The sequence below is a fragment of the Phalangium opilio genome, unplaced genomic scaffold (assembly GCF_054372755.1).
Source record: "Phalangium opilio isolate 3A_F unplaced genomic scaffold, DU_Popi_V2 ptg000032l_1, whole genome shotgun sequence".
Classification (NCBI taxonomy): Eukaryota; Metazoa; Arthropoda; class Arachnida; order Opiliones; family Phalangiidae; genus Phalangium; species Phalangium opilio.
Genome location: NW_028324159.1, coordinates 1990929 through 2016854, shown reverse-complemented (window position 1 = coordinate 2016854; position 25926 = coordinate 1990929). Strand labels below are relative to the sequence as shown.

The following is a 25926-nucleotide window of genomic DNA, read 5'->3' as shown; positions in this document are numbered from 1 at the left end:
AAAGGATACTGATACCTAGTATTGAAATTTCTTTAATACATTTTCAATGAACAACACTTAAGAATTTGTACTTAGAATATTTCAAGTAACATGCAGGTCAATTATAACAATTTCAAATATTAAACAATGTATTCGATATGACACGACTAGTCGAATGGAAATATTAGCTGCCTAGCTAATTGGTTTTAACAAAAAGTAAAATTTTTCAGGGCGAGTATAATATTTACATCCAATAAAGCATTTATTAATATTCATTGTTAATATCTTCGATGTGGCCAGTTACTATCTCTTAAATTACAAAAAACTTTATGAAAAATATACACTTACAGATTTTTTAAGGAAAAAGAAAAACATACAATTCTAAAGGGTATTACTTGACACATTTTTCTCTTAAAATGTTTGAAACCGCATAAAAATTCTCAAATTAAAACAAATTGAAATCTATTTTGGAATTCAGTTTTATTTTCACAACCAAAAATCTTTAAAATACTTAATATATAAGGTTTTTGAGCTCCAAGCGCCCCAAAACACTTGCTTCTTTTATATTCAAACAAAGAAACTGAAGGTATACATAAACGTTTAAGTTTTGGTTTCACTTTCTATGGGTGTGGTTCCCAGCAGATGAGAAGCTTGGTTAAAAAGCAAAGGCTTATGCATAAAACTGGCTCTAAGAGGTAGATAAATTGATAATTCAATAACAAAATTCAAACCTTACGTGACAAACGAAGACGTTTCTAGTTTATATAGTGTGACAAAGAACCTTAGCGATGAAATTAAAAGTTAGCAAGCCTATAACTAATCATTTTCGACCACAAAAATCTCGTTTAAACATTCTAACAACCCAGCAGCGTGAGAGATACTGGAAAGGCTAACTTGCTTTCGCACTAGCAGCGCCCTCTTCGATGATGACGTGCATGGTTTCATTTTACTCTTTTAAAACGTGACCATACCGACTAGCGGGAATGAGTTGGTAATCAATTGGCGAAAATGGGTTACATGTTTTGGACGGTAGGCAAGCCTACTTCAAACCACCACAGTTGCAACTGTCGGATAAATGTCGGTTACTAAACGGCCTAAGAATAACTTTGCTTTTAATTTTACTCTTCTTAAACGTCACAATAACGACTAGCGCGAGGGAGTTGGTCATCAATTGGCAAAAAATGTGTTGGAATTTTCTAGACGGTAGGCAAGCCTACTTCAAACCACCACAGTTCCAACTGTCGGATAAATGTCGGTTACTAAACGGCCTAAGAATAACTTTGCTTTTAATTTTACTCTTCTTAAACGTCACAATAACGACTAGCGCGAGGGAGTTGGTAATCAATTGGCAAAAAATGTGTTGGAATTTTCTAGACGGTAGGCAAGCCTACTTTAAACGATCTCAGTTCCAACTGTCGGATAAATGTCGGTTACTAAACGGCCTAAGCACAACTTTGCTTTTAATTTTACTCTTTTTAAACGTCACAATACCGACTAGCGCGAGAGAGTCGGTAATCAATTGGCAAAAAATAAGTTGGAATTTTCTAGACGGTAGCCAAGCCTACTTTAAACCATCTCTGTTCCAACTGTCAGATAGATGTGGCCATTGCCAACTAAAAGAAGTAGTCGGCTTCATGAGTCGGAAAAGTGTCGGAATAAGCATGGTACAGCTGACTGGACCGTAAACCGACTATTCGACCTTTAACCGACTGTTATGCGGAAGGGTTGTGCTACTGGGGGTACATTGAAAACTGAAATAGTAGAGTGTATCTGAGTCGTTACCACCTCTGATAGAACAAAACTAAAGTTGCATAGATTTTCGTAGGCTTCTTGGCCCATTCTTGAGTGCGACGTACAATATTGCATACCCTATTAATTTTATACAACATTCAAATATTTTCCAAAAGTTCAATGTACATTGAAAAATGAAATAGTTGAGAATGTGTCCGAGTCGGGAACACCACTGATAGGTCTGTTTCATTCGTGCTTCCACTACATTAGTATCAGGATTCATTTCAAAAAACATTTTCTTTAAAATTTCACATGCATCCTCTGACGATTGCAACTCCTCCTCATTTATTGTCGGGTTAAATTTAAGGTTTGTATTGTTTACATCAATCAAACGAGCCTGTTTTCCTTTCTTTATGTTTTTTACCAAGGGCATCACTTTTTCGGTTTGTCGGGAAAGATTTTCAAGCCGTACGTACAGTTGGACCGTAAAACTATGATAACCACATCCTAACACTTCTCCATCAATTACGTCCTTTACAGCGTTTGGGTAACGTTGGTTGAAATGGCTGGCTATTATCCTCATGTCGCTCCGACTAGGCCTTGGGGATCGTTTGATGGCATCATCTACCAGATTCCTTACAACAGCATTCCGATTTTTTTGTGAGAGTTGCACATCTGTTGCTAAAGCTTTTTGAACTTGCTTGTTCCATATTTAATACATAGGCCGAAATTGTTTGGTCAGTATTGATACATGAAGTTCCTGATTTCTGTGGGTGATATTAACATGAAGTTAATAAAAATTACCAAATAAAATGTGGGGAAATAATATTATGTGGTTTAAATATTACCGAAGGCTGGCTTAAATTTGAAGCTGCATTACTGGACGATAATTTGTCATTGACTTCAGCTCCAGAAGCTGTTGGACCAAGAGCTTTCTCCGAAACTATTTAAAATAATCAAAATTTGAAGTATTGTAAGTAGCTGTGTATAGTTTATGCTAAATTGGGCTTGGTTTTTCACCAACCTATTTCCGGTGCTACATCAAGAAGGTTCGATTTTATGAAACTCAGAAGCCTTCGTGATTGTATAGGTTTTAGAGCCGTGTCGTTAAGGTCCGACAATGATACATATTTTAGATCGTCAACTTTCTCTACGCCTATTTTGTCACTGGCAAGGTGTTCAGTGAGATCTTTAATTGCAGCCTTATCCAAGTTTGACAAGGCTTTCGATAGAAAATCAGTAACGTTTTCTGAAGCATCTCTTGAATAGGCTGCAGCCATCTATAAAACAATTTCATTATATGAAAATAATTTTGAAAACAAACGCAATTTAAAACTTCGATATATATAGTCCCCATTATTTTGAAGCTTAAAATAACGGTATAAATATGTCTTGAAACGTAATGTTACTTGACTGGCAGTATATTTAACATAATTCCCTCTCAAAAAATCAATTAAGTACCCACCAATAACATCAAATCCGGAATTCTAACCAACTGTGAAACTTCTAGGGGTGACAAACATTATGCTTTAAAGATAAAAACATTTTCCCAAATATATAATAGACCGGAAGAGGATAGAAATCAGCAAGATCAACCAGATTTGCTAGACGCCTTTGATTAATCTCGAATAACTCGTAAAGGTGTAATTCCCAATTATATTTGGAGCCAAACAGAGATGCACAAATATATACTACATCAGATGTTTTGTTAGGAACTATCAGGGTCTCGATACGTCCAAATAAAATTTCATCCTCTGTTGATTCCCAAACCACAAGTTGTCCCTGTTCATAAGTAGTACCTTTCACAGAAATTACAAATTGTTTAAGAAGGCGTTAATATATCGGAAAACGGTTTAGAATGTGGTGCTTTGACATATGCATGCAGTGTGCACTACGTTACGTCTTGTTTTAAATTTTTGCAAACAGATTCGCGTCTGAGCTAAATCCCCAGAAGTATGCATTTAGATTTAAATTAACAGGGAATGTTCTGGTAAGTTTTTTAAATGGATTTGAAATCAAGTACAAACAACTTGCGTCATCATTTCATTGTCCTTTTAATCAGATATTCTTCAGTCATAAGTTTTAAAGGAAAGCTCGGCTCCGTTGGTGCCCCTTAAAGATCACTTTCCTGGCTAAGCTTGGTAAAGGCTACTGTAGCCAAAGGCAGGAACCAATCAGACCTAATGCAGTATTAGTTCTGATTGGTTCCTGCCTTTGGCAAGGTAAAATTCGTGTCCAGAAGATAAGCCAGAATGCTAGGGGCGCCAGAAGAGCCGCGCTTTGCTTTATATAAGACTTTGTTATATATGAAAATTTGTATTTGTTTAAATTATTTTTAAATCTAAATAGTTTTCTTCTAGTTAGGTTTATTTCTTAGTGAAGTCGAGGGGTAGACTCTTTGGATCTCTGTGTATACACCCGAGTTCAAAGAGCTCAGCTTTGACAGTGCATTGAATTCACGACATATTGTACACCTAAGTATCCCTTGTCATCCCCCTCGGTGAAGTGCATCTGGTCTTGCTTTCAATCACACTGCATTTTGATTATAAAAACAAAGGGCTAACGATAGTGGTTTACCTTTGAAGTCTAGCTTTGTAGAACAAACAATGTCTCGGATTGACAGTTTTAGCTCCCTGATTTCGTTTAACAAATATTTCCCGAAAACATGTTCTTGAAATATATGAGAGTTGTGGTATTTGATATTTGGTGGGAAAGGCGAACCACACAAAAAATATGCTTGCTGAAGTTGATGTTTTTCAGCCAGCGTTTTGGTTATATTCATGAAATTTTTGGTGTTATTTGCAAACTTTTTGTATACTGCATGTTTGCTTTCAAATCGAAGTGTCCACACTCTTATAAGCGGGCCGAATTGCAAAATAAGTTCTGGATAGTGTTGAAAGAAGTAATGATGTTTTGGTTTCAATTGATAATCCGGAAATGCATTTAGTAAATTTTGTTTGTACTCAGATAGGCTAACTACCAATAAAGCGACGTTGTGCTTTGAGATTTTAGGGGCAGCCACGACCTCAACAATTTTTTTTCAGTTGCAAATATAAGTGCCAAACTGGATCTGAATAATCTCTAATTTTGTCTCGAAACACTAATGAAAGTAGTCTTAATATGCACCAAATTTGAGAAGCGTCCCCAGACAGCTTATAACCACCACCATTGGCACAACATGGTTTGTTGGCAGCATCTTTTCCTTGGTATTTGAACTCGGCTATTGCATAGTTGTAATAGTTCCAAGAAAACCATTTTCGTTCTTTGATAAAGTATAATAGGAAACGGTGCAGATCATATGCCACTACCCCTTCAAACAAATCGTGCGCTAAGCATGGAGGCATTGCAGGCAAGCATACGTGAAAATTAATTAATTGATTGAAAACTGAATCTAATCTAACTCATTCGTGATTTTTTATCTCAGGATTTAATTGCACCATGAATTTATTCATTAACATGAATATGCATGTGTATCATTAGCCTTTCTATCATGTTATTCAGGGATGGGAGGGACCTTTCTATTACAAATGCGTTTAACGTCATCGCGATAGCCAATCAAAATCGAGACACCTGGAAGTTCGAATAGCAGACGACCAGTTTAACAAAATTGTATGAGGGATACAATTTTCGGTCAGGTTTACCAAACTGCGTCAACGGACAACTGAATATTAAAAATGATCGCCGATCGTGAATAAATATCTCAACACGATGTCCAAAGGTGATATTTATCTTTTAAAGGAAATTATATTAAGTGCGTGCAATGTTTATCCTAATCTAAAACTGAAAACTGGTGGTAAAGTGCTAAGCCTTGGCTATAAAGAAAATGAAACGGTTGAAAATTAACTACCAACATCTGAAATGGTGAGAATTGATCTTGCTGGTTTCTTTTCCTGCTGTTGGAGGTAAAATTAACGCGGTAGTTGATCAATTTACCAGCATAATTAGCCTTTCGAATGACAAGAGCTTTAGCTTTAAAAACAAACCGCCGGCAATTCTCTGACGTCACTCAAACTAAGCCCCTCCCATCCCTGAATATGTAGTTTAACTAGTCAATGCAGATGTATATTCATGTTAATGAATAAATTCATGATTGCACTTCATTGACATTATTGTTGTATTTGGCTATAGTTCTCTTCGGGAAAACTTTTTCATCGTGTATTTCTTTACTTTGAATGTAACAATAGCGACAAATATAGCCATTTTTAAAACTCATACTAAAGCCCCCAATCTCATGACTTCCAAGATTGTCTCCAAGAACGCTGGTTACAAAAACTTTGTGATTGTGTCCATTTACAAAAATACCATACGTTTCAAGGACCTTCAAATCCATTACTAATTTCTCAAGGCACTTGTTACTGCCAAAACGTTTAAAATGTGAGCTTCTACAAAGTAGTGTTAATTGAATATGATCAACTATTGATCGAAATTCTTTGGGAATGTTTAAGAGTGTGTAGTGAACTCCTACTATTTTATGTTTACTTTTTGCCGAGGCCAAAGGGTTAACAGTTTCGAAAGCATCTTGGAATAAAAGAAGGTGGAATGCATTTTCATTTTGTTTTACATAATCCCTTTGAAATATTTTTCGGTCACTGATATCCTCCAACAATTGGTTTTTTCATGAATATAGGTGGGCTTAGGAAATTTCAAAACTTTTCCAACTTCCTTATTTAAAATTAGAGCTAAAAATGTATCTTTTATTGGAACATAATGATAAAATTGTTTTTTCTTATTTTGATAACCTAGCAAAATAGGGATCGGGCATATGTAACTAAGATTATTTTTGTAAAACTTGTGCCTGAGATAAATTGATTTAAAATTTTCATTCGCCTTTTCAAATGCACTCTTCCGAGCAGATTCCAACTACCTTGGTTATTACATAAGTACTTAATCCATTTTTTTAAGTTCCATTGTTACTTTCTCAATCATCGCATTCTTTTCTAAATATTTAAGATTTGAAATTTCTTCTGCTACATACTGCACAGTAGAACTAGGCATAAACTTATTCGCCTGCAATTTTAGATAAAAAACACCGAGGCTATGAGAAAATTCATCACAAGACGGTTCAAAATTAGTTGAAGGTAATAAAGAATCAGATGCATTCTCATAATCATCAACTTCATTTTCTGTTCTATTACTTTCTTCTCTAATAATATGGTCAGGTGTTAAGTCACTTGGAACTTTTTCGGGTCTCAGTTGAAGGCTATACTTATGATTTCGAGCAAAGTGGCAACTCATCGATTTTATAGAAGTATACTTTCGCGTAGAGCACTCTTTGAATGGGCAAGTTATTGAAGACTCGTTTTTGAAATGTGCTTTTGCGTGGAAGTAAAAGGTCTTTAAATTATCACAGTGATAGTCGCAAATTCTAACAGTACACTTAAAATTATCTGACGAAATTTCCTGAACTTTTAAATTATCAATATCAAATGACTTTAAAGAAGTTTTGTGAAATCGGTTCGCGTGAGACTTAAATGATACAAATTTAGAAAATACTAAATGGCATTTCGGGAAATCACAAATAAAGCTTAAGTTTGGGATATGTTTATGCAACGAAACATGTCTATAATATGTCCCGTATGCTTTCGTTCTAAACGAACACCCACTTAACGAACACTTAAATTCCATCCTTTTGGAAATCTGAAAAAATAAAATAAATATTCCTATGGTAAAAACCCGAGGGGTCGGACACTAGCCAAAATCCCTAAAGAGAATTTACATTGAAACTTCAAAATCCCACCTAGGAATATTTATGGTCTCCTTATAAACCTTTATCCGCGCCAAAAATATCAAGTGGAGAAAAAACGAGCGAAAAAAGTATTTTCAAGTAGAGGGAAGTTGTTTCAATTTAATGTATTTAAACCCAAAGACTAGGCAGACCATTGAGACGGAGGTGTGGCCAATTTGGGAAAAGGTTTATAAGGTTTATGTTATTTCCAAATTATTAAAACATAGTTTTGAGATAAATAGTGACCTTTGAAGAAATTCTAACGTAGCAGGGCATTTTGGTGGATAGTGCATGTTCAAAATGTAATATATGCCAAAAAACATTCCCATCGCGGTCGAAAACTCTTCTTTTGCAATATAATCGTTGATAACTGGCAAACTCTCTCCTAAAATTTGAATGGTAATAAGTTACTTACGTTTTAAAATTTAATGAATTAGTTAATTTTAAATAAAACTAACTTAGGGAGGGTGAAAAGGAAGATCAAGTGATTTATTAATGATTTTTCTACTAAATGTGAGACCCATCTACATAGTGAAACATCGACATTCAAGATATCAAAAGAGATTTGGTTTTCATCAATAAAGGAGTTAGAGGAGATACTATCAATTTATTGATGCAATCTTTAACAATTTAAGCTTTTAAATAATTTTGAGACAATTCCTGACCGTTTCACTGTGCTAATAGGTCTAATAAGTAGTAGAAGAATCGATAAATATTTTTGGATCTTCTTAATTTATCACAAAAAAATTATACCTTTCACAGCCATTGAAGAATACTTTTCACATTTTCGCCCAATTTCCATGATTGGAGTCCCTGGCTATATAAAAAATTATGTTGGTTGGTAAAATATAAATAAAGGGGGGTTAATTCTTACTTCAAAAATGGGAAAAATTAAATTTTGGTCCTCATTAAAGTGGTTCATAATCATCTGCATGAGCAACGCTGCAACTTGTTCTTCCGTTTGTTCTTCTGTTTGTCCTTCAGTCTGTTCTCCCTCATTTATTATTTTTATTATATCCTGACAATATTTTTTTTTGCTTCTTGAAAAGAAACTTGAAAAAGAACTCTTTTTTTTTGGCCAAAAAACTCCTTGAATAGACCAATAACATCATGGCCCAAGAGTTGTTCAAGGTGAATTTTCATCCCTTCTTTTTGAAACAAGAATGGCCAGCGAGATTTTAGTTCCGCAATGTTCATGTTCTTGTTTATGTCAACCCTTTTCAGGTTGTAAGAGTCTCGCATTTTCTCTTCTATCATTTTAGTTTGGGGATTCAATTCCAAGTAGAGTTTTAGCATTTCTTTTCTTAAGTTTTCACACTCTTGAAGCTGCTCATCCGTACTTTGAGGGCTGTACTTAAATGTTTCAGTATTTACCAACTTGAGCCTGGGTGATACTTCTTTTTTCCTTTTTTTCACGGGCGGCATTGCACCTGCCGCTTCTCGTGAGAGATTTTCAAGTCGAGTGTATAATTGAGTGATGAAACATTTATTTTTCGTGTCTACTACTTTTCCCCCTATTGAGTCCTGGACAGCCAAAAGGAAAGCGATTAATGAAATGTGCACCAATCTTGCGCATATCAGCCCTCGACGGTCGATTGCATTTTTTGAGAGAATCGTCTACTAGTTGTCGGACAATTAAACTTCTATCGCTTAGATTTAAAGGTTTATTTTGCAGTAAACGTCCTTGAAGAGCTTTGGAAAATATATCCAGTCGAATCTTGTATTTGTCAGCCCAGTATCTTTCCTAAATAAAATACTTCGAGTCAGAGTTATTGCAAAAACCACAATTTAAAATCGAATCATGCCCTTAAAATTGCAATGAAATGGTATAGACCATCAAGGAGAAGCAAATAATTTAAAAACAATTTATTATACCTGATAATTAAATTCGCGCTCGGTTTGCTTCCCGAAGGTTCGGTTTTATCTGTCTCTGATGAAGAAACTTTTGAGCAACTAGGTCCGGGTCGTGGGTTTTCAATTGCGTTTTTCATCGGTGGGTTAATTGTTTTATCTATGTGATTAATATTTTTCTATTACACTACGTAGAATAGAGTAAGCTACGCACGCATTGAGTTTAATCAACTACTTTATCGAAACCTACCACTTTCAATGTTAATTTCTCTTAATTTTGCTAGCGATTTAGCATACATGACTAACTTTCTAACGTGTATTGGCTTTAAGTCTGAGTCTTTAAAATCGGATTCCGTGACGTGTTGTACATCGTTTTCATTTTCCACGCCAGTTAAAAATTAGCATTTTTGCCACATCTTCCACCGCAGTTGAATCTAATGAAGGTAGTGCTCTTTTTATAAAGTCTTCCAATAGAGCCTGAAGAATTCCAGGGGGTTGGTTTTCCATCTAGAAATGAAATATTTTTAAAGCCAAGGGAATAGGAGTTTTGAAGTGCCAATAAAACAATTGGAAGATACTAATATTACTCAGTTAAACACACGCAGAAGTTCAGGGACATATGGCAAAGTTGCAAGTGGCACAGTGCAAATATTTGTACTAATATACTTTGCGTCTTCGTGTTTTCTGCCCTGTATGAATTAGTGGATATGTCTATTATGTACTTAAGGGTTTTAACAATGATGAACACTGTGTTTCAAGGTAACAATTTTTTTCCCAAATATATTGTAACACGTCAGAGGATAATAGTCAGAGAGATCGTTAATGTTTATCAGTAAAATTCGATGTGTTTCTAACAGTTCAAAGACGTGTAATGTTAAAAAACGCCTTGATTCAAATAAGTTGAGGTAAACTAGTACTTCATCATTTCCCGATTTATGAATCAAAATGGTGTTTATACATCCAAATTATAGCTTGTCGTCTGACGTTTCCGTCACAACAAAAAGTCCCCTTGCGTAAAGTGTTCCTTTGTGTTCCATTTTTTTCAAGCAAGTAACACTTGAAGTTTCTAAACCAAATTTCAACACCCATTTTACGTAAAATGGTGTGTTGAAATGGTTTATTATACACCACTTTTTGTGAAAAGAATGTGTTGAATTTGTGTTTTTAACACCTTACTTTAAATTATAAGAATGGGTTAGAGTTGTGTACTTTACACCTTTTTTATTTAACAATTGTTATAATGGAGTATTTTTCACAATATTTTTATTTTAAATGAACGAGTTCTAACTGCTTATTTAAAACTATTTTTATACAACAGAAGGTGTTAATATAATATGTTTTAACAGCATTTTTATGTTAAAGGATGTGTTCAATTTCTGAATATTTCACACCATTTACAATATAATTGATTGAGTTTCAATTTTTAATTTCAATATTCTTTAAAAAAAAGTATAAGTGTCTCTCGAACCAGATATTTGTGTTTTGAGGAATCCATGCAGCTTTGTAAACATGCTGACATTTCAAGGTCAATTTGACTAAAGATCTAATCCTGCTTTGAGTAAAGAGTGACGTAATCTTTCCCCAAAACCGAGTATTTACACACAAAAAAAATTGAGTGTTTCTTTGGAGTGAAAATGGTGTACTTTTTAAATACACCTATATAACGCCTAACATTTTCACATGAATAACAAAAACGGTGTTATATTGGTATTTTAAGGTGACCATTATCTACGACAAAAAGCTTAGTTAATAAAGGTGTAATATCTATCAGGAATTACTCCTTTTTCGGAAAGGGTGTTATAAGGGTAGATCTCAGACTTTAAATTTTATAAACTGGTATTTTTAGCAAAATTCTGTAAATTTTTAATTGCTATATATTGTTAAACTGTCTCATAGAGTACCATACATTAACGCGGGAGCGGCGAGAGAACAATTTCGCATTTTTTCATTGATTTATGATTATGATTAATATTAATATGAAATAGTTTTGTGGATAATTAATGTTTAGCGAAATGGAAGTTTCAAAAGAGTGTATTTTAAGAAAACACTTTTTTTACAAATTAAAAACATCCAGAGTTTTGTCCACTTTAGTTTTTCCGGACAAATTCGGTAATAAAAACCTTTAAAACACCGTTTGAAATTAAACATGGAAATTAAATAATAATACTGCGGGATAGAAAATCAATAGCTTGTTTCTTAAATGAGGTCTCCAGTATATGTTTTAATTTTGAAGTCAATCCAAAGATTATTAAGTCAAGGAAAAATACTTAATTGTTCGTATTAAATTAAGCATTTTTTAAAGATGATAAAAGAAAATATTTTTATCCCTGAGTAAAACGTAGCTAAGGAATTGGTGATCAGGTGGTATGGTAGCTTTATAAAACCTGCTAAATGTGTTATGTGACACTTTTAAAAGCGTTACGCAGCATTCTTAAAAGCGTTACGCGGCATTCTTAAAAGCGTTACGCGACACTCTTAAAAGCGTTACGCGACACTCTTAAAAGCGTTACGCGACACTCTTAAAAGCGTTACGCGACACTCTTAAAGGCGTTACGCGACACTCTTAAAGGCGTTACGCGACACTCTTAAAGGCGTTACGCGACACTCTTAAAGTTGTAATGCGGCAAGCTTAAAAGTGTTATTTTAAGCCCGCAAAGGTGCTGAGACGCTCCCTGTAAGGAATTGCACAACACACATAAAAGAGTAACAATTATCTTTTACTACGAAAGGCGAGTTGATAAGGTGTTAAACTGCACCTCTGTTGAACAATTTCCATTCTTATTTTCGAAACCCATTGTTCAAATAAGTGTGTTTAAATCCTTTCAGCTTAATATCTAATGAACAGTTTCGAAGTCCACCTTATTTGACATTACCCATAAAGTTCTATAATCATTAATTGTTTTGACGCATTGCGTCCCGGGTTTAACATTTTTTATCCAATCAAACAAGGTTAATTTATCGTTAAGTGCTCACGACGCCCACACTCTGCGTATACGGTCCAAAGTATTGGTTATCGGTTGAATTAATAGTTTTGAAAACCCATATAATAACAAAATTTCTTCTGCCCTAAAATTTCGCGATTCTGCTGATGTAAATTTGAACTACAGACAAACCTTTCATTAAAAATCCATAAATATCTCAACAATTTACCATAATTTAAATATATATTTATCTTTTTAAGCATCATGTTACAATAATAACAAAGGATATGTTATGGATTATGGCTTATTTCATCTTTCCCTTATATTTAGATAAGCCTTCAAATCGTTACATAATGTATCACCTTGCAACTCTGTTATTATCAGAGAAATTTTGGCAATGAATACTTGGTTAAGTGTAGTCTTTTGAGGCTAATTACCACTTTCCGAAAACCGCCTAAATTGCGGGAGTTTGGTCGAATGGGACCTCCCAACTATGGTTTCGGTCCGTGTGAAATGTGGACCCTTAAAAACTACATTCAAAAGTGTTAAAAATCACTAAATATTTGTGTGTGTACAGTGAAAAGTATATATAGCACCTTTGTTGAGAGTAGCACCATGTGGTAAAGGTGTCAAACTGTATTAAAATCACGCTGTGTAATACAGGCTTCCTACAGTATTTCACGCCTTTTTTGCACTATTTCCCACTTCAATAATTCAAATTCACGCGTTTCTAAGAATATTGGAAGAACATACATACACTTAAAGAACACCTTTTAAAAATATTGTTTTTAAAAGGTGTAAGAAATAGCTCAATGAGGTGTAATAAATGTGTCAGTGGGAAATATTTTTAAGATGCAGTGTTAAAAATGGTCCATTTAACACTTTCAGAGGTGTTGTTTAACAACTTTAAATTAAGACGAAAGGTACTAAATCACACCTTTTAAGAGTGTAATATTCCATTTCTGCACAATTTCACACTTCAAGCCAAAATTGACGCCTTTTGAAGAATATTAAAATAACATACAGACACTTTAAGAACACATTTTAAATATATGGTTCTTAAAAGGTGTAAGATAAAGCTTTAAAAGGTGTAATAAATGTGTCGGAAGAAAATATTTTTAAGACGCAAAGTGTTGAAAATGGGCCATTTAAAACTTTCAGAGGCGTTCTTTAACCACATTAATGGTGCTGTTTTTGGACCCGTCAACATCAAGACAAAAGGTGCTTAATCACACCTTTGATTTTAAGAGTGTATTGTGCATGTGGTAATAAACCTCGGTTCCGGCTGCAAATATGTACCATTCGTCTGGATATTTTTTCACTTAATAAGAATGTAAAGCTGTATCGAAATTAACAGCTTTAAGCTCATTTACGCAGATATGTATCACTTGGTTTACATCAAAAAGGTCATTTATTTCACAAAATGTTTTCACAATTCCATCGAGCGAGTGCATTACTAAAATATTTCCTACTCGGTACGCTACACCTTCACTAACAGCTGAAGAGAGAGTAAAATATGAAGTTAGTTCGGGAAATACTTGGCTCAATTTATCTTGGAGTGATGCGGGAAACTTAGTTTTCAGAACTTGCTTGCCTTTGCTTGTTCCACTCACAGCTTGATTTCTATATTTTGTTAACCTGTAGTAACATTGTGAGATTTGATGACGTTCGCTCATTGTTTTGTTTAAATTTATGAAATTCTTAGATATATTCGCTATAACTTTGAAGTAAAAATGTTTTGCTTCGAATTGCATACAAGATAAAGGGAATAGAGGACCAAATTTACGAATGCTACTTGGATAATGAATTAGGTAATGGAATTTGGGGGTTATTATTTCATAACCGTAAACATCTACTACACTCGTCAAAAATGTTTCAATCAATGTTTCCAAATGTGCTATAGTTTTTAAAGACACACGTTCTGCAAAACAAATGTCGCATATTTCACGTAGAAGCAAGTAATTTTTCCACTGGGGTGTATTTAAAGGTATAACAGAACGAAAAATAAGAGGAAAAAGTCGGAACAAACAGTACATTTCACTAGCTGAACCTTTTAAACTACCATTCATAATAGCACTCTTAAGTTGGTCCTGAGGTTTACTAGACTCGATGTTTCCATAAGGAAATTTCGAAATAGCCCTGTTTATAAATTCGATCGTAACTGACCCTTGAATTATCAGAAATTTCAAAATTTGTTTTTAAATAGAAGGAATAGCTCCTTCTAAAATATCATGCAGGATGTCTGGTGGTAGTTGCTGGGTTAAGTCAAAATAACCCAATCTCATCAATGGACTCTCAGTATATACCCCGTAAACAAAACAATCATGACGGTTATCGCCAATATGTCTCAACTGATATTTATGTCTCTCTATTGTTCTCATGACGCCATCAGATTCTACTTTTAAATTTGCCATTTCACTTTTGCTGGCCATGCAAAACCTGCATATACGACCTTGATTAAAACAAGGGTTAAATCCTCCGATTTGGTGCAAACCTAAATTACCTCCTGATACAACTGACACATATCCTTTCACGTTAAATACTAAAGAGGGAATATACACCCCCTCATTTTCAAGGATACTTAGGTCAAATAGAAGAGGTTGCATCACGTCCGCCCAACCGCATTTTTCAATATCAATGCTTTTGGCTAGAAATACTAAATTGATATCTTGTAATTTAGACCTGTATTTATTTCGACGGTTCAAAATTGCAAAATAACAACCCATAGTTTTGTGTTTTCCTCGTTTAGACCCCAAAGGGTTCGCGACTTCAAATTCATCAAAAAATATCTGAAGATGAATAGCTAGAGGAGCTGATATTGGTGGTATTGTCACGTTTCCTTGATCAGATTTTTCAAGGTTTGCGCACATGGAACCATTTAAGAAGTGGGAAAGTTTTTGAACTCCAGTACTATTATTCGCTTGTTCGTGGAAATCAAATTCGGTTATGTCTTCGTAAAATTTCTCTAATACTTTCAAAATGGGAACGTATTGGAAATACCTCTTTTCCGGAGAATTTTCACTTTCAATAAACATTATTTGTAGCGGTTCTATCATGCCCAGCTCCTTTCGACAGACACTTTTGATTTTGAAAACAGAACTTAGAGAGTCAAACACTATCTCCATTCGATCTAAATCTGGCAAAATATCTGATTTCGATATCTCTATTCCTTTTTCTTTACATCGTTCAATTACTGTCTCGGATTGATGTAAAGTCAAATCTTTGCACAATTCTAACAAGTCATTGGTCAAGTCACTAATAACGGAGTGAGCGAGTTTATTTAGCTCGCAATATTTCAAGAGTATTGTAACAATGGACTTCTTTAAATCGAAAATTGGCTTTTCTCGATTTGTCCTGGTTGCCTCTGGTTCGGTTTCATTTGACACTATGTCGGGCATTTCAATGTCAACGTTTCTTGGTGCATCTTCCGAGGCGTATTCGGCATTTTCATTGATATGGAAACTAGGGTGTCTATTTAATACATGACGGCGATATGTTCTGGTTTTCTTATACGTTTGACCACATCCGTCAATATCACATATCATTGAAAATCCAGGTTTATTTCGCGCCAAAATTCCTTAGTTTTTTATTACTCTTCGGTTGTGCGGTACGTGATTTCTAAATTTCGCAGCTTCTCGATTTGGCGGGAAACAAATCATTTATTTTGAAATTAACCATTAAGTTATTCAAGCGCGTACCGAAGATGTCAGCTTCAAAAAACAACATTGAAGTACTATTGTGTAATGGTGAAAGTCGAAGGAAAGTTAAAATTAATGGGACAGATTTGTCATGCTTAATTTTAACTTTAACTAAAGAACGCGAGCAATTTCAAGACGATGTAAGAGACAACATAATATATCAGGTAAACTTTTATCATATTAAGCGTTGACTATGTGAGTGACTGAGAGCCAAAATGTTTTCAAAATGAGTTTAAATTTCGCTTAAGTATTAGCAAAAGTGTAATATTCCCAAGAAGTAACCACTAATAATATAGATAGTGACCCAAACTAGGATTTTTTCATACGCTTCTCACCATTCCAGTAAAGGAATATAAAAATTCTTTTTATAGTTTTCAGACTAGAAGGATTCATACCATTTACACGAGCAGACCTGGCTTTTGACTCCACCAGGGATTCAGGCCTCCTCGTGTAACTGCTGAAGCCTGGCCTCCTCGTGTAACTGCTGAAGCCTGGCCTCCATGTGTAAATGGTATGAATCTCCTAGTCTGAAAACTAAGTATATACACCAGACCCTCCTGGTTCCCGCGTAGCTAAGCGTCTGAGAACTACAGTTCAATATAATCTTCAGCTTACCTCACATCTTAAGGCTTGAACAAGTTCTTCTTTACTGAACTTTGATATTGAAATTACACTGAAGAGGTATTAGAAGGTACGGGAGGGGAGAGCGGATTGAGAGGTTTTTCTCCTTATTTGAGCCTAATTTTTTTTCATGCGCATGCCAACTGAAAAATTCGGGAAAAGGCTCTATTTTCGTGATTTAAATTTCTATTTAAATTAACAAAAGATTTTTGGGAATTTCCAGGGACCAGTTTTCCATTTTTTTCCCCAAAGAGAGAAGGGCAAGGTAAACTATGGTGGTAGTAAAGCCATATATATAAAAAAAAATATTTGAAAAGGCGCAGAATTCAAACGAAAAAAAAACAAAAAAACACGGGGTTGGTCATGGGCTCCTCCTTTAGTATGATAATAATTAACCATATTTAATGTATCCGGATAATGAGGAAATTAATGGTAAAGGTATGACCAAATGTGGATGAGAGGGAAAGTATGACAATGGCCATAGAGCTTGTGTTAAAAAACGCGGACTTCAAAGTTTCGCCAATAACTATTTAGTTTACTAATGACTGATGGACCTCCGAAATCGCGATTGAAAGTAGTTCAGACATTTATGCTCCTTGGTTTAACCATAGCCCTCTCGATCACGCGAATCACGACGCAAGCTTCTCGCCCTATAGCTAAATTACCGAGATTTTTTTAAACGTACCTGGTTTTATGTGCTCCTCTATTGCTTCGATAACCTTACTTAAATCCATATTATACAATCAAATACCTTTTAAAACATTATCAGCTACTCTGTCCTGACTACAAACACAAATCGAGGAAGTTCTAGCATACACAATAGCAGACGACGGTAACCGCGTAACCGCGAATTAACACAAGACCTATTTTAAGGAAGTGAACAGGCCCAGTATAGCTACGCCAACAAAACGGTCAACTACGGCGAAACTCTGATGACTCGCGACTTTTGGCCATTTTCATACTTTTCCACTCATCCACTTTTGGTATGACCTTTCATTTTCAATAGGTTTTGCTATTTTTAGAAAAGTGTGTAGAGTCCATGGAAATGGTCATATTGGGGGGGTTCAAAGTCTATACTTTTAAGAGTTCATTCGCCCTTAAAATATTAAACATTAGCACGCTATAAATAATTATTCTCATCGTAACTTTATTTTGACAACAAACGGCCTGTCACTTTTCGTTGTTCCGATTATGATAAGGTATTTTACAATTACAAATTGCACATTTTTTGCTTTAATAGACCTTTGACGAGACTATAAGGAACATGTTGATCTTGACAAATTTTCTGTCCTCCAATATCACATGAAAATAAGAGTTGTAAAAAAGGTTGGTCACCAAATATAGGTCTAGCAATCATGTAGATCTTATTTATGGGAATAATTCCAAATATATTTAGACGTTACTAGTCAACGATGAAGAAAATTTAACTAATGGGCGCCTGGAAACCCAAGTGCAAACTGCTGGTCTGCCTGAAAATTTAGATAACTTTAGTACTACCACACCTTTAGAAAACAGCGACACAACACAACCTTGGTAATTTTAAAAAATAAAAATTAACAAGTATCGCGACACCTCTTAAAATCTTGAATGTGAAGAGGCCAGTGTCAGACACCTCAATAGATTTCAAGAATGATATACTCAAACTAAGGTTTCCTTTAATGAAGGTCAGTACAATTGTGTCAAAAAGAAGTACCCAAAACATCTAATTCAAGAGCCAATTTTGCGCTTGAGTTCGAATTACCAGCTTTACCTGTTTACATCACAAATTCTGCAACGTATAAATCGCTACCGAAAGAGAGAAAATACCAAGCAGATAAAGAAGTGGTGTCACTAATTTTTAATGATTTCTACCAGAAATATAGCTCTTTGTCAGTATTTGTTTCCACTTTCATCATATGCCAATGTTAAAGTTCAAACTTTTTTTAAGATATCCCCCGTCACATGTGGTCATTGCGAAGTTATTAGTAAGAAAATATCCTCATTTAGAAGAAAGGATGTGACTTTGTAAGTTAAATCATATTGGTATGTTGGGTTGAGCACGCTGATGAGTTCTAGCTTGCTAAGACAAATTAGTAGGAAGAAGGAAATTAGCGTTACTTGTTCCTTTCCATGATTAGCTAGACATATTTTACCATATCAGATACATATTTTACCATATCAGATACATATTGTTTCTTTCTTAAGAAAATATGGGCCTCTCGCCTGTGCAACAAGTATAAAAACTTCAAAAGACCGCTGAAAAATGATGAAAAAGTGAAAGAAAAGAAATTTCAATACGCAAGAAAACGACATCTTGACAATGAATCTTTGGCACAAGTTGTAATTCTCGAACAGGAAACACCTGCAGATGATGGTAGTCTCGAGCAGCAAACTCGAGCAAAAAGCGGTAATCGAGACAAGGAAGTGTTCCCAGAATGTAGCAATCTTGAGCAGCAATTGCCCGTACAAGGTGGTAATTTTTACCAGAAAATACCTGCTCACCAGCATGAATCACAAGCGATGGAAATTAATGAAATGGTTAATTATGAACGACCGCAAGATGTCGAAGGACCTAGTCGAGCACATATTGTCAAAGGACCTAGTCGAGAGCAAGCTGTCGAGGGACCTAGTCGAGAGTAAGTTGTCGAGGGACCTAGTCGAGTGCAAGTTGTCGAGGGACCTAGTCGAGAGTAGCTTGTCGAGGGACCTAGTCGAGAGCAAGTTGTCGAGGGACCTAGTCGAGAGCAGCTTGTCGAGGGACCTAGTCGAGAGCAGCTTGTCGAGGGACCTAGTCGAGAGCAGCTTGTCGAGGGACCTAGTCAAGATGCCAATAGTTCTAGTTAGGGACATTTGTCCCCAACTGATGATGTAAAATCAGATGATATCACTATCACGGGCCCAGAAAACGTGGCAATACTGATAAGCGAGCAAATTCAGATGAAATTAAGGTGAGGAAAGTTCATCGTGAAACAGAACGAAATCTCTCAATTAAAACGAAGAGCACGAAGAAAAAAGTGGATAAGCGCTTTGTGGTATAATATTAAAATAAAAAGTTTTCAATATCCCGGATAACTATTTTATTCCCGATTAGATTCCTTACGATTTTGAAGATGAGATGAGCATTAAAAGTCACGTTAAATTCATGAAAGATGAACTATCTAAGCGATCGATAGATTTTGAAGCCATTAATTCAAAAATGACGCGAACATTCAGTGCAAGAGCTACGTTAATTCAAAATGGAGCTAATATTCTAGATATTGTGGACGAATATCCTGCGTTAAAAGATACTAGACAGGCATGTACACGTTTTCTGTTTATTTTTTCAATATGGGACACACATCAGATGTGTGACCTGCAGAAAGGTCACATTGTAGAGTAAAATTGGCAATTGTGGCGTCAGGCATTGCTGTAAGCTTTTCTGGTGACTGTCCTTTGTCAAGTGGTAGAATTCGCAAAATAAACTAATTACCGATAACTTCAGTTGGATCAGGAATTCATTAGAATAACGAAGTTGCCACTAGATAAAACAATTCATGGTGGTGTTAAGAAATTTAGCGATAAGATTTGGGATTTGGCACCAATAAAAAAGTGTAATTACTTGAAGAGCGCAATCATTCAAAGAGCACAAAAGGCCAAAGAAACCAAGAAAGGTAGCACAACTGTTTGAATTTATTTAAATGCATTTCATTTCTAATAATTAAATTGCTTAGATCACATCGGGGTGAAAAGATCATTATCTATCCTTTTGATTTCAACTCTGGTCAATGAAAATTCCATGAGAATGTTTTGTTCTCAACAGGTAATTTCAAATTCCAATATAATATCTGCGACCCCAAAAAATGAACTTCTTGAAAACAACTACCTCATCATTTTCTTACACTATTATTTATTATAAAATTGATCATTGTTTCATTGAAAATATCAATATTTGACAGGACAAGCATATGCTATTCAGCACCACCAAGGAAGTAGGACCAATTATTATCTACCAAGGAGAGACTGTGATGGACAGCGATGCGTTTGAACTTTATGTAGATCAAGTACTTATAGTGGAATGTTTTGACATTCTATGCGCTATAGGATGTTATTTTGCAAGTTTCTGGGTTTTTCATTATTCTTACACTCCAATTGTTTCCAAAACCCTTACATTTATTGAAAAAGTGTTATTCGATATAAATGTTACCCCAATATCCAAAATAATGCTCAAAGTTGTTAATAATTTTAAGTAGAGTGAATTGAAGATAGATTTCGGCTGGAATTTGATTTTCAATTATTCTAATAATTTTTCAATCGTTAATAACTGAAACTTTTTTTATTTTGTATACCATTTAAAGTTCTTTGAAATGCAATTCGAGTTAATCAATTAGTCGAGGAAATAAAAATAATCTGATTTCATTGAGAAAACATGTACTTATTTTAGAACATTTTTATGCCTGACATAGTGTCAAATCATGCGCGTGTGAGCTATTAAATACATATTTAACAGTGTGAAATATTGATCTAAAAGTAGTGAAATTACACACAAACCCACTTCTTAAAGGAGTAGAAAGATCCCCTAACCAACACCTTTATGAACTATACTCTATTGGAAAATGTGTGATATCAGAGTGAATTGCTGCAGAAAAAGGTATAAAAGGTTCACTTTCACCATCTTCCTATATCCTACACAATAAAAGAAAGGTGTGAAATCACGCTCAACCCTCGAAGAAAAAGAGGTTGAAAGACCCACTACGAACACCTCTATGAACTATGCTATATTAAAAATGTGTGATATCACACTGAAATGTTGCAGAAAATATGTCAAAAGATCCATCATAAACACCTTTTTGTAGCAAACACTATTAAAGAAAGGTGTGAAATCACACTTAAACCTTGAAAAAAAGGATTAACAAGATCTACTACGAACACCTTTATACACTATACTCCACTGGAAATGGTGTGATATCACACTGAAACGATACACAAATATGGGTCAAAAGACAAACTATGAACACCTTTATGCACTACACTCTATTAGAAAAGGTGTAATAACACACTGAAACTTTGCAGAAAAAGGTGTATAAAGATCCACTAAGAGCACCTTCATGTATTGAACACTTCGAAGAAAAACGTGTTGAAAAAACCATAATGAACACCTTTACGTGTCTAACACGAATAAGAAAGGTGTAAATTCACACTTTAAAAATATGTCATACTACACCATTTACGTTAGATGAAAGTCTCAAAATATTTAGATTGTGTGTTGTGAAGGTGTGGAATGACACATCCAGGGGTGTCGTATTTGGCACCACGAAAAAATTGAAAAAAAGTGTTAAAATACACTTCGATTTTTGAGAGTGCATATATTGGAAATCCTCGCGCCCTTTGAATCGTTGATACGTCACTATATAACGCATTCTGTATAAGAAGATCACCCTCGGAAGTCACTGCTCTCTTCAAGGCGCTCGTTCAATAACCGAACTATCTTTTACCCCCAGTCGTACACCTAACTTCGGAGTAATCTCGATCACTTTTTCTTCTGAGAGGGGAAACAAAACTACGGTAGACATTCTGCCGAATAGGGGAAAGAGACACTAAGATTTTACCAATAAGAAATATTCGTGTATATTATCTATTTGAAATTAAATATCATTTAATTAGTATAGCTTAAATCTATTTAAATAAAAAGAACGTATAATTTACTCATATCATTCAGATTCCTTTTTACTCGAATATGTTAGTTTTCCGATAGTGAAGGTTTATATACCAATAATTTTTGATATCTTTATCTCACAATAGATAAGCTACCACCATAACCACCGCTTTTTGGTTTAGTTCTCTCACCCTTGCTATACCGAGTTTTCATAGCTTTTTGATCTAGAACTCTCAACCATGTTAAATGTCTATGGGATCTTTTTCACCGCCGTTTCACCACAATTTCACCGCTTTTATGATCCAGGACTCTCAAAATCCTACTACTTACCACTCGTTTATATTCAAATAATGAAACGAATTAGGCCGGGATAATTCGTTTCATTAGGGGCCTAAGCTGACTAAAGTACAGAATTGTGGGCGGAGTTAAATTGAAGATATTTTTCGTGCATGCACTCCCGGCATCTGTCGAGCCTTTATCGTATCAATTAGAGATGAATATTTATCATATTGGGCTTTCGTTGTTTTGAGGTTATCAAAGGGTAAAAATGAAAGTTTACCTCATTAATTAGTTTAATTACAATTATATTTGTAATCTCTATTGTGTAAGGAGACATTGATAACTAAAATTTAAGCGTTTAAATTGTAATAATGGCCTTTATTTAGGGTGCCTAAGGGTATGAGATTTTTAAATTGACGTTAAATAATTATAAAAGATGTTGAATAAGCCATTTTCCTTGATTTTCCTTCGTTCTAAATCGATTTTTTTGATTAATTTGCTCGATTTTCGGGAATCAACTCGAATTTTCTCGACTGACTAAAGTACAGAATTTTTCGAATCACCCGCCAGAAATATCCGGATTGATTATTGGTTGACAAAATATATCCTATTCAGCGGGTGCCTAAGGGTGATTTGGGGTGGTTTTAATAAGGATTAGTTGAGAAAATAAAGTGTAAAGTTACAGGGGTGAAAGGGGGTGTTTTTAATGCATAACATTTGTTTTAATTTAAATAATTAAATGAATTAGGCCGGGATAATTAAGAAACATAACGGGACCTAAACTGACTAAAGTACAGAATTGTGGGCAGATTTAAGTGGTCCTAACGCCGTCAAAGTAAATCCTTAATTTTTGCAGAATTAGATGATTTGAATGATAGAAAAGCTTAAATTCGGTAAATGTAAATCATTTTTAATTATAATTATATGTATTTTACTCCCCATTGGCCCCCTTGGTGAAAAATAACGTTTAGGATGAAAATCCGCCGAAAAATGGGATTTTATGCTTTATTTCGTCAACATAGGTAACAGTAGCGCTTGTAATTTCAGGATACCGTTATCTAATTTGTTCTAATCAGGGTAGAATATAGTAATAGAGAATGACATTTCTACCTAAATAATTGAAATATTTAATTAGGTAATGTTTTATGAAAGACCACGCTTACTACAGAACAACAACTAATAGCCCTCATTTCTTATAGTTTTAACTTAAAGGGCTATAATTGACACGCTTTTAACAAGTTTTATTAATTGTGGTTATATGAATGTAACGCTTGATGGATGAACCTCATTTGGTACAATGCCACTTTACTTGAGCCAACCAACAAACATTGGCTTCTAACTAAAACATAGACTGTTCCTAGCATGCTGCAAGTATTTTCTATTATCTATTATTTCAAAATAAATTATTTTCATCAGTTTGGGGGAGAAAATTCTCCGTTAGCGTACACGATAGTTTCCTGAACATCGAATCATGGGATGTTTGAATCAGTATTCAATGCCACTTAACGCGAGCCAACCAACAAATAATGGTTTCTAACTAAATAGACTATTGTGAGTAAATCAAAAATAGTATTATTATTTTATTTTTGGTGAATTGAATGGCTGAAGGAATTCTTTATTATTTTCTTTTTGGCGAAGGGAGGAACGATAGTGAATGGATTAGCCGAAGCACTAGCAACGAGATCTCGTCGGTAGAGGGCACCCTACACGCTCAATAATTTGCGGCAAAAACGTGGGGCCCGTTAATTAAGTTACAAAGTATAAATAAAACCTTATCCGGACTAATATTTGTGTGGAAATTTCAAATATAACGCTACAAAACCTTTTAGGAAATGGAAAATCATTCGCGATAAATTTTGGACAATATTCGCGTAAAAAAACTGAACGTAATTATATATTGAGTGAGTTTTTATTGCTCAAAATGTTATTCTAACAATTGAACAAGATTTCGCATTGGATTAAAACTAAAGTCTGTGTGTTTAACGATTTATACGTTACGTTTGGTCAATAAAATTGTACACTGTCCATGGACTCAGCATCAACTTTTTTATCGTGATAATCGCGCTTAATATGATCAATTTATTTGTCCAATCAAATTTTAAGATAAATTTATAAGATGATGAGTTTTATAAATGTCCCCCACTTGATTGTGTAAAGTCCGCTTATTGGCCCGGAGCCTCCGAGATATCTAGGCCCATGCGTGTCGATTTTTACGTGGGGAAATTTCCAGTTTCATAGAGGAAATATTTTTACCCTTTGTGTGTACGAGGTGGCGCTTTAATGACCGTTGCGACCGGGGTCTTCCATAAATTATCGATGACATTTTAGGAGCCAATTATAAAACTTTCATGAAAGAAAAAGGTTTCACCTTTAAATTAACGTAATTTTTAGGGGCTATTCACTTTTTATTGAATCTATTGGTTAGATTGTATGGACAATAAAGTAATTATGAGATTTTAACATCATTTTTATTAGTAAAACAAAATTTCTTGAAGTTGCTAATTCACAGTTTTCATATACCATTAGAGGATTTTTTACCCCTTCAAAACCTTTCATTTTTTTAACCTTAACAATTTTATCCTTTACTTCTTTGGAATGATTGTTTAATAAAGGTCTTCGGAAATTTTCAAAAACATTTTTTAACTATCCGCGACCTCGGCTTCACCGCTCTACGTCTATACCTTGCCCTAATATTGTAGCAGTCGACGGGGTCATGAGGCTGAACTTGTTTATTTTACGGTGCTGAAAGCGCCACCAAGCGGAAAAACACGGCGAACTAAATTTGTCAAAAAAATATTCTCGCTTCGCTACGTGCATGGGCCTAGATATCTCGGAGGCTCCGATTGGCCGAAGGAATCTTTTCGGGGGAGGGAGGAACGATACCAAATGGAATGGCTTGGTAAAAAAATTTTGCCAAGTATATAAAAGCTCCCGCTTTCGAATCTTATTTCAGATACTCCGCGATTGTCGCCTCGAGCCACAATGTCTAGTTTCGAGGAAGAAATTCTCACGCCTTCGTCTTATGAAGAAACCGCGGTAGAAAACAAACTTCTTCCATTCATGGAAGATACGATAAGTAAAAATAATCCGCTTTAAGATGATTTTGAGTTTGTAGTAGTAGGCCAACATCCACGTGTTTCAACTGATTTTCCCTGATATTTAGTGTTCTATAAACGGACTTAATAACTTAAAATTAGACGTAATGTCCTAAACCAGAACAAATTAACCGCTCTTGCCGGTACTCTTTTAGGATAAAATTCGCAGGTTTTAACATCGAGTTAACTCAAAAAGGTTGGCAAATTGAGGGAGGGACGAGATTAGAGTAAGTCGTCACGGGAAGGGTTAGGCCTATTGCAAAAAGGGTAAGGCTCGTAATATTTTTGATCTCGCGGGTAGCGGGCATGTTCCTATTTCCTAAACTGCTTTAAGTTAAAAGTATATATTCGTATTTAACCTTTCAGAATTTATCGGACAGCTCGAGCCCCAGCGCCAGACCGAGCGCCAGCCCCA

The 25926-nt window shown here is 34.9% G+C and overlaps 2 protein-coding genes and 1 long non-coding RNA gene across 3 annotated transcripts; 2 read left to right on the top strand and 1 right to left on the bottom strand.

The window, feature by feature from the left end:
• Positions 1-14405: 14405 nt before the first annotated feature.
• LOC149684752 (uncharacterized) lies at positions 14406-15752 on the bottom strand. Its single transcript, XM_089870972.1, has one exon. It carries the CDS (start codon positions 15750-15752, stop codon positions 14406-14408), a length of 1347 nt encoding a protein of 448 aa, XP_089727098.1.
• Positions 15753-18195: 2443 nt separating this feature from the next.
• On the top strand, positions 18196-18980 carry LOC149684751 (uncharacterized). The gene is made up of 3 exons (XR_016384055.1): positions 18196-18394; positions 18454-18530; positions 18711-18980. It is a non-coding gene; the product is annotated as an uncharacterized LOC149684751 (long non-coding RNA).
• A 432-nt stretch (positions 18981-19412) lies between these two features.
• LOC149684750 (uncharacterized) lies at positions 19413-22811 on the top strand. The gene is made up of 6 exons (XM_089870971.1): positions 19413-19537; positions 19597-19800; positions 19987-20155; positions 20216-20304; positions 20441-20545; positions 22803-22811. Exons 2-6 carry the CDS (start codon positions 19621-19623, stop codon positions 22809-22811), a joined length of 552 nt encoding a protein of 183 aa, XP_089727097.1. The 5' UTR covers positions 19413-19537; positions 19597-19620.
• The last annotated feature ends 3115 nt before the right edge of the window (positions 22812-25926 follow it).

Bases quoted from the DNA above. Each gene is read 5' to 3' on its own strand.
- LOC149684752 (XM_089870972.1), bottom strand. From the start codon at position 15,752: ATGATATGTGATATTGACGGATGTGGTCAAACGTATAAGAAAACCAGA.
- LOC149684750 (XM_089870971.1), top strand. From the start codon at position 19,621: ATGAGCATTAAAAGTCACGTTAAATTCATGAAAGATGAACTATCTAAG. The intron at 20,156-20,215 runs GTAGCACAACTG...TAAATTGCTTAG, and splicing joins GGCCAAAGAAACCAAGAAAG to ATCACATCGGGGTGAAAAGA. The intron at 20,305-20,440 runs GTAATTTCAAAT...AATATTTGACAG, and splicing joins GAATGTTTTGTTCTCAACAG to GACAAGCATATGCTATTCAG.